Source organism: Apostichopus japonicus, chromosome 5, assembly GCF_037975245.1.
Source record: "Apostichopus japonicus isolate 1M-3 chromosome 5, ASM3797524v1, whole genome shotgun sequence".
Lineage (NCBI taxonomy): Eukaryota > Metazoa > Echinodermata > Holothuroidea > Aspidochirotida > Stichopodidae > Apostichopus > Apostichopus japonicus.
Genome location: NC_092565.1, coordinates 10,760,639 through 10,775,634, shown reverse-complemented (window position 1 = coordinate 10,775,634; position 14,996 = coordinate 10,760,639). Strand labels below are relative to the sequence as shown.

Below are 14,996 nucleotides of genomic sequence, written 5' to 3'. Positions count from 1 at the left end.
AAGTTTCTCGCACCATATTTTCCGTACGTTTATTAACTACCGTGGGCAATTAATTCAAATATGCCAGTCGTTAATGATTGCATCGTAAAATGGAATGTCTGAGACGAGACTCACCCCCCCCCCCTCCGCCATCTCATTAAAAAAAAGATGAAAAGATGCCGCTTATACCTGGAAAGAAAATTGGTTTTCTAGACTGAATAAAAAAAAATTTAAATGTTTTTTATGAGTTCCTTTCCCTAGGCTTTAAGCACCCCTTGAGTATTTTTAGAGTACGTAGTCTGTTTGTACTGATTTCTTTTGTACGGCTATATTACTGAACAAAAGTTGTTGGTAACTGTTTCAGAAGACAGATGTAAAAACAATTTTTCTTTTTTTTTTATAACATATATGTACACACACTGTCAAATATTTGTCACGAAAAACATATCTCTTTTTGTGAGCAGTTTGTAAAACAGGCATTTACCGACAGTATATGAAAACTGTTAGGTTGATAACGATTATTCCAAGCATACTTATATTCCGGTCTTTGGTTGCATAGACCACTTAACTTTTTTTTGATGACACAGAACTTTGAATAGAACTATTAGACTGTGGTGAAGTTATAAGCCGATAAATACTTGGAACGTCACAATGGCATTCAAATATTGGTTCAAGAGTTCCCGGGTCCATGGTTAAAAGAATTATATTGACAACAAAAAATGCGAGTAAACTTTGCGACGTCACAAGGAAAGGAATTACTACATTGGTTCTAGGTTTTCGATAGAAAAAAATTACTATAAAAGCAACACTTCGACAAGGAGGGGGTTCATTCCTCTCAGAGAAGCCGTACATACCTCGTATCATATTAGAAGTAGTATATCAGAAGTATAGTAATTTTAGTCAGGTGACATAAGTGACATAAGTCCGATAGAACATTTTAAGATGGTGACTTTGAAGTTAGTCCTACTCCTCTGTGTTGGGTTCGTTACCGCTCGACCACCGGTGAAACGAAAAGAAAGTAAACATGAAATCCAGGCCGATTACATAGTGACTTTCAAAGTAAGTATATCTATAAAAATATATAATATATAAAAATATGTTATATATATCATACTAATTTATATACATATGCATATACATATAAATACATACATGTATATATATAGGAATAACGGAAAACTGTTAAACAACTATGCTGCATTTAGAGAAAGGCTGGATCTCGATTGAGATACAATAATTAAATTAGGTATAAGTGATTGGAAGTAAAACAGCTAATATTGGTTTTTGCAGCGCTTTCGAGCAAAACTAGCCCTTCTTCAGTGCATGATCACCGAAAGTGACAAGGAGTATCAGGAATTGAAACTATTTTATAGAGAAGATTGCCGGTATGGTTGTAAAGTCGGCATGGTTGTATATATATATATATATATATATATATATATATATATAATAATATATATATATATATATAAAATAATAATATATATATATAATATATATATATATATATATATATATATGTACGTCTCTATTTACATGCTATTCGTATATATAAACTTCTCATGAAAGAAATTAATAAATAAGATTGTTCTTGGTTTCTGGCACAATGAAATTATTACAGAATTCGTGACTTATCTATTCAACTATTAATATTAAAAGAAGAAGAATCAACTTTATCTTGACGAAAGAGAGTAGTTGTATTTCCAAGTTGACAAAGTTTGCCTGGGTAAAATCGGCCTGGTGGTATTTGAATTTGACACTTAAATAAATTTTCGTCCTCAACCTTCCTCCTCTGTTCTATGAAACGTCCCCCTCTCGGGCAAACAAACAATTTTAAAAGAGGATAAAAAAAATTCAAGCTTTGTCTGACTATTTTCATAACGACTAAAGTATAAAAAACTTATGTTTGATTTGTATAATAAGAGGAAATGACGAATAAAGAATATTTTTTAAAGACATGTCAATCGAGAGTTCGGGCTTAAGAAAAGTTGAACTTATATGATTATTATACTATCATTAAATTTTGGTTTTTAACGAAATGGTTTCACCACAGCGGGTAGCATGTTCACGCACAGCGTAAACAGTAGAACACACAGCTGGTTGTGCCGGGTGTGCCACAATGCCACAAAGGCCGCCACGAAAGACTGGTTTCCAAAACTATAGAAAGGCATGTACCACCCGTTAACATGTTTTGACTTTACCGTTAAACAGGCTTGTATATGTAATGTAAATCAAATCTTATATTGCGCATTATACACGCGATGCATCTGTGCGCTTTACCAACAATCTAGAATATACAATGACATAAAACAGTAAATACATCAAACAGTCAATACATATACCATATACAGATATATACAGGAATATATGAGATCGAAAAACGATTCAAAGCACTGGTGAAGAGTAAAGCGATACTAACAGATTGACTACAAAATCTACAATTTGAATGCTAAAAAGTGAAAATTCCAATTGAAGCTAGAACCTATAAACCAACACGTCAGAACAACGTAAAATCTAACAAGTCCTAGCAACCATTCTACACCATACCAAGCCAAATTCGTTCTTTTTCTTTAATTGTTAACTGTTGATCTTGACCATGTTCAATGTAAAAAGGGACCATTACAGTCCCAGGTAAACAAACTTTTTGAATAGGATTTGAAACTATTTTTTATGACTCTATTCGAATACCGTAGGTTGGGTAATGCTTTCACAGCCTACCTTAAATACGAGCAAAACAAGTTTTTCTCTTGCTTTTAATATCACGGGACACCATCAGTCTTCACTATATGGTAATAGTGTGTGTTTTTTTATGAATTAAACAGAACAAGAAGGCATAACAAAATAATGAATAAATAAACAAAACAGCGTAAATTTCGAGAGATTTGTTCATCTCACATTTATCGGATTAACCTAGGCCAAAATTTACTATAATAAAACCGATAATAAAACCGGTAATAGTGTTTTTTATGAATTAAAAGAACAAGAAGGCATCACAAAATAATGGATAAATAAACAAAACAGCGTAAATTTCGAGAGATTTGTTCATTTCACATTTATCGGATTAACCTAGGTCAAAATTTACTATAATAAAACCGATAATACTTTTTTTCATTCTGCCATTTAATTTAAAAATAGATTCCAACACGAATTTAAAGTGAATCGTCCCCGAGTCAATAGGTCAACAACATTATGATATGTTTGTGTTTGTGTGTGCTTTTTAATTGTATCTATTTCTTTTTCTGCGTTAAAATTTCCAAAACACAGACGGCCTGAATCATTAAGATTCTAATAGTTTACGTTTTAATGCCTATCTTCGAATAAAAATATGTTTATTTGTGAGAGTTTATTGATGAGATTGTTGAATTAAACAAGCGAAAGTTTTCAAATAACATAAAGCTCCTCCCATCTAATGGTTTTTAGTTGACATTTTTTACAGATATATGTCTATATATAAATAAAATCGTCCATGTTGTTGTCGCGGTTATAGTATTTTCTTTACACATTTTAAAATTTTGTTTTGTTACGTACTTTTCTAAACTGAAATGAACAGAATGATATCATGTGTCGCAGAAAGCTATCAAACAGTGCGTAAGATTCCCGTAAGATTGTTAACTATGTAGATGTATGCTACGATGGCCCAAACTTCAATTTTTGACTGATTTATCTCGCAAAAGTTTCTAATTTTTTTTCTCTCTCGAAAGTTTGCTTTCTTTCCTCCAATTTTGACTTACCGATATTTCCACTTTCTGTCTCACAATTGTTACTTTTGTTTTATTTGTTTTGTTTTTTTTTCTTAATAGAAGTTTCCATAAAAAGTGGACATTTTCATGTTTTTTTTTTTAATTGCTCGTTGACTCTTGTTATCTCCAAAATTTTGACAATATAATCTAAACATTCTAAATGTTTTGTAAAATCGATAAATAAATAAATAATAAATGAACTTATAAAGCGCTAAAATCTACGAATGATTCAATAGCGCTGTACAACCCTAATAGAAAGCCAACTTAAGAAAATGAGTCTTCAAGCAAGACTTGAACTGAATGACAGTGGGAGAACTCCGCACAGATATGGGCAGACCATTCCAGAGCTTGGGCCCGGCTGATGGAAAGGCACGGTCGCCATAGGTTTTCAGTTTAGTTCTGGGAACAGTGAGAGTGAGTGTATTGCTTAGAACGCAAGGTATAACGAGTATTGATCTGGAAGGACAGATCGTCCGACAAATAGGCGGGTGCCATTCCATGAATGCACTTATACACCAGGAGCAGTACTTTGAACTTAATTCTGAATTCAACAGGCAACCAGTGCAAAGAATGGAGGATACTCAACGATTTCGAAATCGATTTCTCTCGAAATTGTGACCCTTCATATCAAAGCTTCGACTTGCTATCTAGGAGGGTTCTCTATACGTTATCTCAAAAAACCGACTTTCCTTCAATTTTTGTTATCTTTCTCTTCACTGTTAGTATCAAAATTTCGACTTACAATGTCGACTTTTTGAGATGATTTTCATTTAGGCTGTTTATCTCAATTTCGAGAAAAGAAAAAAAAAACCTGAAAAAGTCGACTGCATTGAGAGAATTCAAAATGAGAATTTAAAACAAAAGACAGTACAAAATTCGTCGCTCCTCTGTCAGGTCAAATTATTGAGTTAATTAATAAGCCTATAGCTATTGTGTACTGTTTAGTTCTCACTTGTTCGCGATTGTTAATTTAGTACCGGTATCATAATGTAGCCCTATACAGGCCAATTATATCGTCATTATGTAAATAATATAAAATATAAAATAACTGTTATAATTTAACTTTCTGAAGTTTGCTCATCACTTTGACCACCAGCTATTTGAGAAGATATATATATATATATATAGCTTCCAAAAGACATACCATTCTGTCACATACTATTACTAACTGTAAAGAAGTACAAGTGCATCACATTATACGCTATCAGTAAATAAATACATAATATACACAGGAGTATTACTGGTTAATATTTCCAATCCATATACCGGGTTACTTCTTCATCAGAATAATAAAGTTTATATGCCATTGGTAGATTGGGCCGGTGTTCTGTAGCCATGGTTGGATACGGACACTTGCCTGTATTAAAAATATGTATATGTATGTGTATATGTATATATATATATGTATGTATATATATATATCTATATATATATATATATAATTTAAATGTGACGCCCCTTCTTCTTTAATAAGTTTTTAATTGTATCTATATCATGGTTATATTTCAGAGTGAATTCGACCTTACTGAAACAACGTCTGACGTGGTTAAACAATTCCCGCACTTCAAAGTAATACCTAAATTGCAGTACGTGTACGAGAAAGTGGTCCATGGGATTGCCTTACAGGGTGTGTCAAAAGAGGCACTAGATTGGGTTAGTTCACACATTGTATGGCATTTTTTTTTTGTTAAATTGTTGACATTTAGAATTTCAGTCGAGTATTTGTGATATTTGCATATGTGACGTCATATAATGAATACAAATTGCACGCCGACGAATAGGCTATTATTAACTTGGGACATTTGAATTAAGCTTTAATTTCCAGCTTCAAACCACTTGCACTGACGCAGTATAATCAGTATGAATATCCTGTTTATATCGATTATAGGAACTGTTCGTATATGTATAATGTTAGTATATGAGTGTTAAAATGCACGATATAAGGAGACAGTATGGAATATAAGATAGAAAAACTGTCGCAACTGGCTGCGGGTTTTATAAATAATAATTAGCATAAATATATATATATATAAATATATATATATGTGTATATATATATATATATATATATATATATATATATATAGATAGATACATTATAGTATATAGTACGGTATATAGGTCATTAATAATTTGTTTTCTGCAGTAACAAGTTATAAATAAAACAAATAACAACACTTAAAATGATAATATAAGAAAACAATTGTTATTACGTGGTACATCTTAATAACTGATTTTTACTTAAGAATAAGCACGACTGAGAGTTAAATATTTTAAAGATCTAATTTGATTGGCAGTCCACATATACTTGTCATCTTGGTATATAGGCCTATGCATCCCCGGGGTTTTTTTTTTTGTTGGGGGGAGGGGGGGGGGTTTGGCTTTTGGTATTTAAATAACCGTACACTTTGGGTATATATATATATATATATATATATATATATATATATATTTATGCTAATTATTATTTATAAAACCAGCAGCCAGTTGCGACAGTTTTTCTGTTATATTATATGTTTATATTATTGGGGGGGGGGGGGGTTGGCTTTTGGTATTTAAATAACCGTACACTTTGGGTATAGGCTATATATATATATATATATATATATATATATATATATATATATATGGGTATAGGCTATATATGTAAATATATATAATATATAAGTTAAGCCTTCGAAGAGCATTCGCCCAGATGACATCACAGCCCCCCTACTGTGATCCAACTTCCAGCTGGGAATAGTAGAAGGTTCAGCCAGTCAACGTAGGTTACATTCAATCAACATTTATTCCCGAGTTAGTGGCGAGATATTGGGAAGGGGTTTTCAATAGCAGTGCCGAAATACTCTTGTCTTCAAAATAAAACGTTCACGTTTTTTTTTTTTTTTTAAACCAGAATTACCTTTTAAGACTGAATGTGTTCCCCTAGGGATTGATCCTCGCGGACACTCCCAACAGGGTAAATTGAGTTCGATACTCCATGGAATTAACATTCAGCATCCAGTTTCAAATCCGGACTTACAAGTGCTGAAATTTTATGAAACGAATGAGACCGCCCATGCACGAAAGTTCAAACCAAAAACTCAAACGTTCCTCACATTGAATACAACCGTTTCTGTTATATCACGATTATGTTGATATTGTGTTGTAACATGTTGATCATGTTATTTCCGATATACTGATGTTGAAACTTTACACGTTGGTTTTAATATCGACATCTTGACCTTAGCTTGTAACGTGCTGATATTTGCCCTGGTATATATACTGCTGTCTGTCCCTAAAAATGTGAAATAAATGGCGCTCGTTCCCTCATACTAGACAAACGAAACAAGCATTGACTCGATTGGGAATCCCGGTCTCATGGATCTTGCTTGGTTGATGGCAGTTCCTTTATTGTGATTTTTGTTCCTTTTACTGATTTCATTATAAATTGCATTTTAATTCAATTTTGTTATTTGCATTTTTAGTTGGACAAACAAGTGTACATTGACTACATAGAGAAGTCGGAGGAATGGACCCAGAATTCTTGTAGCATTAGCTCTCCCTCTGAGCCAATAGCGTACAGTAATCAATTTAACTGGGGCTTGGATCGAATAGACGAACAACCTTACCCAATCAGTGGTTGGGATTACACTCCCTCTGGTAAGAATATATATCTTTGTCTCCTCGACTCAGATAAACTTCTCTGTCATTGTTTGTTCACCCCCCCCCCTCTTTATATATTCCATCATTATCACATTTTATCTATGACTAATTCAGAATTCATGAAGAGGGTTGGGGAGATTGGTAACGTACCACATCCCCCTCCCATGCAGCTACGAAAAATATGTTATAGTGTGCTGCCATTGTCGTAACTAACAGGAGGAGGAGGAGAAGGAGAAGGAGGGGAGGGGTTGGCGGTACAGTGCAGGCCGAAGGGGGGGTGTTTCAAAGTTGGTGTCTCTCTCTATACACACAATGTTGTGCTTGCATGACTGAAAACCATTAGAAAATCTATTTTGTATATAATTTATACATGATAGTACATAATGTAGTCTCTTTCACTATGAGAGTATTTAAAATAATTAACTGAAATAGCCAAGGGCTCATAGAAATTCGTTTTCAATATTAACACTATGTACCATTGTAAGCCGTTCTTTGTCTTTTACTCATTTCACAGGTGACGGAACTGGAGTGAACATTTACATCGTCGATTCTGGTATTCAAGCCGACCACGACCAATTTTCTAATGTCGTCGCTCTCTCAACCGGCGTAAGTATATATATATATATATATATATATATATATATATATATATATATATATATATGTATGTATATATATATATATATATATATGTATGTATATATATATATATATATATATATATATATATATATTATATATATATATATATATATATATATATATATATATATATATATATATATATATATGTATATATATATGTATATATATATGTATATATATATATATATATATATATATATATATATATATATATATATATATATATATGTGTATATATGTATATATATATATATGTATATATATATATATATATATATATGTATATATGTATATATATATATATATGTATATATATGTCTATATATATATATATATATATATATATATATATATATATATATATATGTAGGTCATTTTCGGTATTAATATCAGCAGGTTAAGTAGTAAATGATTAATAAAATGATTTTGTTCGTTTAATTCTAGGTTACCTGTTCAAACAATGATAATCATCATGGCACATGGGTAGCAGGAGTTGCCGCTGCAACTAACTTTGGAACTGCAAAAGGCGCGAAACTAGTAGACGTCAAAGTAGCATGTGCATCTGCTTCAACTAAAGACATAGCTACGGGTATGTACAGTAACCGCTGTCTGCATTCAAACATTTTTTCTCGGCCTTTTGACTAAGTTCATGTGAAGAAATTGCCATAATATATGTTAATTGTTTCAGATATACACACATCACCCCTACCCACCACCCCACACTCAGATCACCCACCACCCCACACTCAGATCACCCACCACCCCACACTCAGATCACTCACCACCCCACACTCTGATCACCCACCACCCCACACTCAGATCACTCACCACCCCACACTCAGATCACCCACTACCCCATACTCAGATCACCCACCACCCCACACTCAGATCACCCACCACCCCACACTCAGATCACCCACCACCCCACACTCAGATCACCCACCACCCCACACTCAGATCACCCACCACCCCACACTCAGATCACTCACCACCCCACACTCAGATCACCCACCACCCCACACTCAGATCACCCACCACCCCACACTCAGATCACTCACCACCCCACACTCAGATCACCCACCACTCCCACATTCAGGTTCTTTAAATTCATATCACAATCGTGCGTCCTTAGCCAGGATTCCTGAATGGTGGGAGGGAGGGTGTAACAATTAGTAAAGGACGGGGGCTAAACATTTGTGTCATGTTACTAATCCATTACGGCGTTACTTTTAATAACCTGGAGGTCAAGGGGGAGGGGGGCGGGGTTTCATAAATTCCGAATGGTATGTCACCATTCGGTAAGCAATAAATGTTGCAATATTATCGGCTATGAATCATGGCCTATAATGTACCAGATATAATGGCTTGGTACTGGTGTGTACATACAGCACCATGTACCCGGCAGTGTACCTGTAACATCGTTACCAAAAAAAAAAAAGAAGACACAACTACATTTGCGGATTTGGTAAATGTGCGTGTGTGGTGGGAGGGTGATGAGTGGGTTAGGGAAACATTAGTCTACACGCGGGATGGCCCTTTACCCCTCGGACCCCATCCTGGCTCCTGGCTTGACAACTATACGTTTACAGTATTCAGCTTTACAAACGATGTCTTTTTTTTCCAAACAGGGCTGGATAAAATTGCCATTGATGTCACAAGTTCAGTCAAATGCGTTGTGGTCATTTCCTACACGACGCTCACAAACTATACTTCTGTGGAAAGTGCAATGACAGTCTTACACAATGAAGGATGTATTATCGTAGCGGCTGCAGGAAACCAAGGCGAAAGCGCTCTGTATTATCCGGCTGCCTATTCTGAGGTGAGCAATTACAACTCGAAACTTAACACTTATGTTAATGGCAGCAATCCTACGTACAATCTCAGAACAAATCCGGAGTGCAGGGCTACCTCGCCGATTTCTCATCATATCAATATGTTTTGGTATATAGAGTTCGAAACCAGCAAACAAAGCCAAAAAGTGGGGTGCAGCCTGAGGTTGGGTGAAGTGGGTTGTTACTGGTGGGAAGATGTGTCACTTTCTTAGGTGCCGGGGGTGGGGGTGGGGGTGCTGTCCCAGTATTATCTTATATCGCTGAAGATACTCCCATAAATAAAGTATCAGAGACAGAGGGAGTTGTCTTAAAATAAGACACACACTCGACCATCATTAACGATCTAAAGCCTATGTCATGAACAACTTGCCAAAAAAAGCTAAGACAAATCTGATTCCATTTCGGAGATATCACATATTTAATGTTTCTTCTTCAAACGCAAGAAAGAAGACTTGGTCAAGTCTTAAGATGACGGTCGTCTAGCCACGTGCGCCCTCAGTTGTTTTCTGTTTTCCTTGATTATATAATTACAATGTGTATTATCTATTTTCAGTTAATTATCTGTTAATTCATTTATTAACTTTTGATTTATCATATTTACATATAGTAGGCTATACATGCTATTTTAAGCTTCATAACTCTTAACGGATGATGGCAATTGCTTTCAAAGCCAGTACTATATCAAACGATCTACCTTGACAATAAGAAACGAGAAACAAAAAAGGTCTTCAGATCTTCCGTCGTGGTACTATGACATCACAGATTCACAAACTGACAGTTCCCAGACGCCACTCTTACTAACTATAATATCTCCCTAACCAGGAATAAGAGTATTCCTATGTTCTTCGGTTTTGCTTTAATCTTTTTTCGAAAGGAGTTGTTTTCCTGCACAAAGATCTCAATCACATGAGCCAAAGATAATGATTCGGTTTTTGTGCGTTTCTGTCACTTTTCGGTAAAATTAGGTGACTGATAGAAAAGAGTTACTTCAACAAAATTCTATATGAGATGCTATATTACGGTACTAAATATGATATAAATGCATTGCTACAGCGGTCAGTGATTTTGGTTATTTCTCTCTAAACCTGCAGGTAATATCAGTGGGTGCGGTCAACGCCAATAACAAAAAGCCTTGTTTCAGCAACTATGGCCCCACGGTGGATATTTATGCACCCGGAACTAATATCTGGACGACAGATCAAAACTCCACGGCGACGAATATGCTCGTGAAGGTAACCGGAACCTCCTTTGCTGCGCCCTTTGTCGCTGGTAAGTAATTAATCACGGGTTCTCTACTAATAGTTTATTTTTCGTTAGGAATGGTGGTGGGGGCGTCAATCCCAATTTAAGAGTGGAAGGGGAGAGGGCATATAAACGACTGAACATGACTGGCATATAAATAAATCTGAAGGAATGTGCGCGTAGTGGACACTACAAACGCCTTTATCGGATGGGGCCAGGGGCCCGCCTTACAGCCCCTGTTGGTTTCCAAGGGCGAGGCCCGGGTGGTGTCCAGGCCGGGCGGACTCACATCTAGAAACCTTCAAGTATGCTTCTGTTTGGTCCCTGAATTGATATGTCAGTCATAAACATATTTTAACAAAAGTCTTTCTTAATATAAGTCTAAACACTTGTCACATCTGACAAGTGTTTAGACTTATATTAAGAAAGACTTATCTATTTAACATCCGGGTGTTACTTAGGGCCTTTATCATGATTAATAAAATTGAAACATCCTTAAACTTTGCACACAAAGCATAAACTCATCTTATTTTGTATACGTCTATAAGACGCACACATAGGGTATCATAAGTACATATAAAAAGCACTGTTGGTTATCTGGGCACATTCACTTTATCGGAAAGATATAAGATTAAGAAACTTGGCATTAGCTAACTTAATCGTAATATTATTTTTCAACATAACGACTACCGTTTAAATCCATTGTCGTGTGCTCCGCATGATTGCAGAAGCTTAAAATTCACCAATAAAGGTGTGATATCTTTATTGTGATGATTGTGCCCATTCTTCTGCATTAAAAGAAGATCCACATACAAACTAAAGAGATGTGGATTAAGGGGCATTAAGGGGGCAATCGAAAGCTCTTTCGAGATAAGAAAAAAACACAAGGCCGATGATCCCCCCCCCTCTCCAATAAAGCGGTTACGGTGAAAACCAGATTGAATGATATGTATATATATACAACACTATAAGAAACACGTCACTAAGTGAAGACGTTCAAAAAATTCCAAATCTTATTTAATTTGATCACCGATCCCAGCAGCTGAAGGCTCAAACTTAATATATTTAGAATGTTAATCTATTTTAAATTTGGAATTTTAAATATAGAAAGTATTTGCGATCGAACTTATAGTAGCGAATTATATCCACTTGGAACTTTCTTAGAAAGTGCATATTTCGTTTCCTATGTGTGTTGTGAACTAATTACATTTATTTTTCTTCTTTTTTTTCTTGATCCTATATAGGTGTCGCAGCCATTCACTTGGGTCTTGGCGTTTCTGCATCAAACGTCAATGCGACAATTATGAGTGACGCTATCACATCAGCTATTTCAAACCTGCCGTCCCAATCTCATAACAGAATTCTTTATGTTGACTAAATACAGGAATCACAACGTCAATTGTATATCTTCAAGAAACATCTCTAGAAGCACACATAACGAATGACAGTATATCAATCAATAAAAACATATTCTAAAATTCTAAAACTAATGAAGAATAAAGAGAAGAGAATCAGGATTTAAAGCTATACTACAAGAATCACGTTTCGCTGTATACGTATAGACAATGATACAGGATTCAAAATGTACGGGTATCCTTCAAGAAATCACACAATAACAGTTGACACTACTACAGCAACAACATCAGTAATCAACACAGAAAACAGTATCTGTATTGTCTTTAGTGATATAAACTAATTGGAGCAAAGGTCAAGTAAGACGTTGTGCTAATCGCTTTTGTTGTGTATATCACCACAAATTCAAAACTACCTCACATAGATTTATACGGTAGTTAAATTTACCTTCGTAAGAGCAAAAAAAAATAAATAAATAAGTAAATAAATAAATTAAAAATATCATCATTTTGGGCTAAATAAGATTCTATAATTTCGCTGAAATACATTTTCGTTCTTTTCTTCTTTCCTGTTTCCTTTTAAGACTTTTCATTTTTGTTTTGCTTTATGATTATATATAAAACAGGGTATTTTAAAGATTATAAAGTATATAAGTCATGTTACATATATATAGTTTATTTTATTTCTGTCAGTTGCAAATTAATTGTTAAGATGTCAAGACCTAGTGAACAATTCCTGCACCTGCCGCCCACACCGCCCCCCCCCCCTCCTTCCCGTTCCTTCGAAACGATAAACAAGCATGTCCGGAGACAATCACACAATCCAACACCCTACACCAACCTACACCCCTTTAAATTACTAAAACACTCAGGATGGAGAGAGATTAAGATGCTCACTTGTAAATGGTTTTGATGTCATTTTTTTTAAATTAAATTTCATTGAATCGATTTGCTTTACCATGACAATATACAATATATACAAATAATTTATTGTGTTAAAGATATAGCATGCATGCACATTTGTGGGAAAAAATCGCTCTAAGAAAACTTCATGGCTTAACAAAGTAGAACACGCCCACGTAAGAATGAAAGAGAAAAACAGAGAACCATGAAACAAAATGTATGCTTCTCTGATGTATTCACACTTAACGGTATGAATGAACTCAAATACTTATGTTATTAATATTTATAAGCGTTTTTTTTAAATTAAATGTTATTTTAACTTCTTTCGTCTCATAATTTAAAACTATTCTACACATCCATGGCATTTACCGGTATAAAGGTCTTTCACTTGTTGTTAAAAGCAAAATACATTTCTCAAGAAAAAAAAAAAGTTTACATGTTATTCTCTTTTCTCGTTTTGTTTTAACTATATTCGAACTAATAAAATAACCAAGTATCCGATATCTTTGCAGATATTAACATCAGTAAAATTTTTCAAGATGAATCTAATATTATAAATAATAATCCAATCAAAACCAATTGCTGAAATCGTCCACGAGCATATCAGATATTCCTTCCATTATAAATATTGTTTTGAACATTTATTATTTAAGTTTTGTGTGTGGAAAATCCATTAATTTTAAATCAAGTGCTCACACAATTATTGATAAGTATAGCATTTTCCCGCCAAAAAAAAAAAAAAAAAACCGAAGAAGAGCGTCTATAGTAACAGTTGCCTGTATAGCAATTCAAGATTCTTAAAGTTACTTGAATGGGTTTTTTTTTTGGGTAAACAAAAAAACATAATCTTTCAAAATGTGAGCAAAATACCACATATCGGTTATTTGACCAAGTTAGTAATAAACTATTTTTTTTCAAATGAAGAAAAGAAGGAAGAATGACTAAAGAAGAAAGTAATGAGAGAAGGTCCAAGCACTTGTTGATCAACAAGCTTCAACATTCTGTTTCACAAACTTTTATCTCCTTATTCTTTCTGCCTTTTTTGAACAAACTATTGGGGCGAATAAATGCACCCTGATCTCCCTCCCCCTCCCCCTCTCCCCCTTCCCCCGTTTCACACCCCTGACTTCTAAACTTTGTCATATCTTCATTCTTGTGAGATGTAGGAGCTATATATACTAAAATCACGATAATTATTAAAGTGTGCAGAATCACATTGAGCTGTGCTGGGAGTATGTGTGCATAACAAGCATCTGAAAATCCCTCGGATAACTGCACTGCAAAAACTCGGGTGTTAAATTTAACACCCATGGTGTTAAATTTGTATTCTTTTTGGAGTGCATATTTGCCAACACCAGCAGGTGTTAAATTAACACCAAGTTGAGAATCCTTTTCTTTACACCACAAAGGGTGTTAAATTCATTATCTTTGGTGTTGGTATTTTTACTCTGGTTGGTGTACAACTAACACTATTTGAATTGATTTTAACACCAAAAATGGTGTTATTTAGATCTTCCCACTGATGTTGATTTGCAGGGTTTTTTATCCATTCAGATTGTGTTAATTCTGTATTTTTGTATATCACCTTTCCAAGGTATCGCCCAAGTCTGGGCTGGACAATACGCATAAGCAATAAACAACAGATAAAACCATAGATG

The 14,996-nt window shown here is 34.5% G+C and overlaps 1 protein-coding gene across 1 annotated transcript; it reads left to right on the top strand.

Moving 5' to 3' along the window:
• The first annotated feature begins 691 nt into the window (after positions 1-691).
• LOC139968195 (thermitase-like) lies at positions 692-14,045 on the top strand. Its single transcript, XM_071972588.1, has 8 exons — positions 692-1,038; positions 5,229-5,372; positions 7,187-7,361; positions 7,879-7,970; positions 8,454-8,598; positions 9,638-9,828; positions 10,933-11,110; positions 12,328-14,045. Exons 1-8 carry the CDS (start codon positions 922-924, stop codon positions 12,459-12,461), a joined length of 1,176 nt encoding a protein of 391 aa, XP_071828689.1. The 5' UTR covers positions 692-921; the 3' UTR covers positions 12,462-14,045.
• The last annotated feature ends 951 nt before the right edge of the window (positions 14,046-14,996 follow it).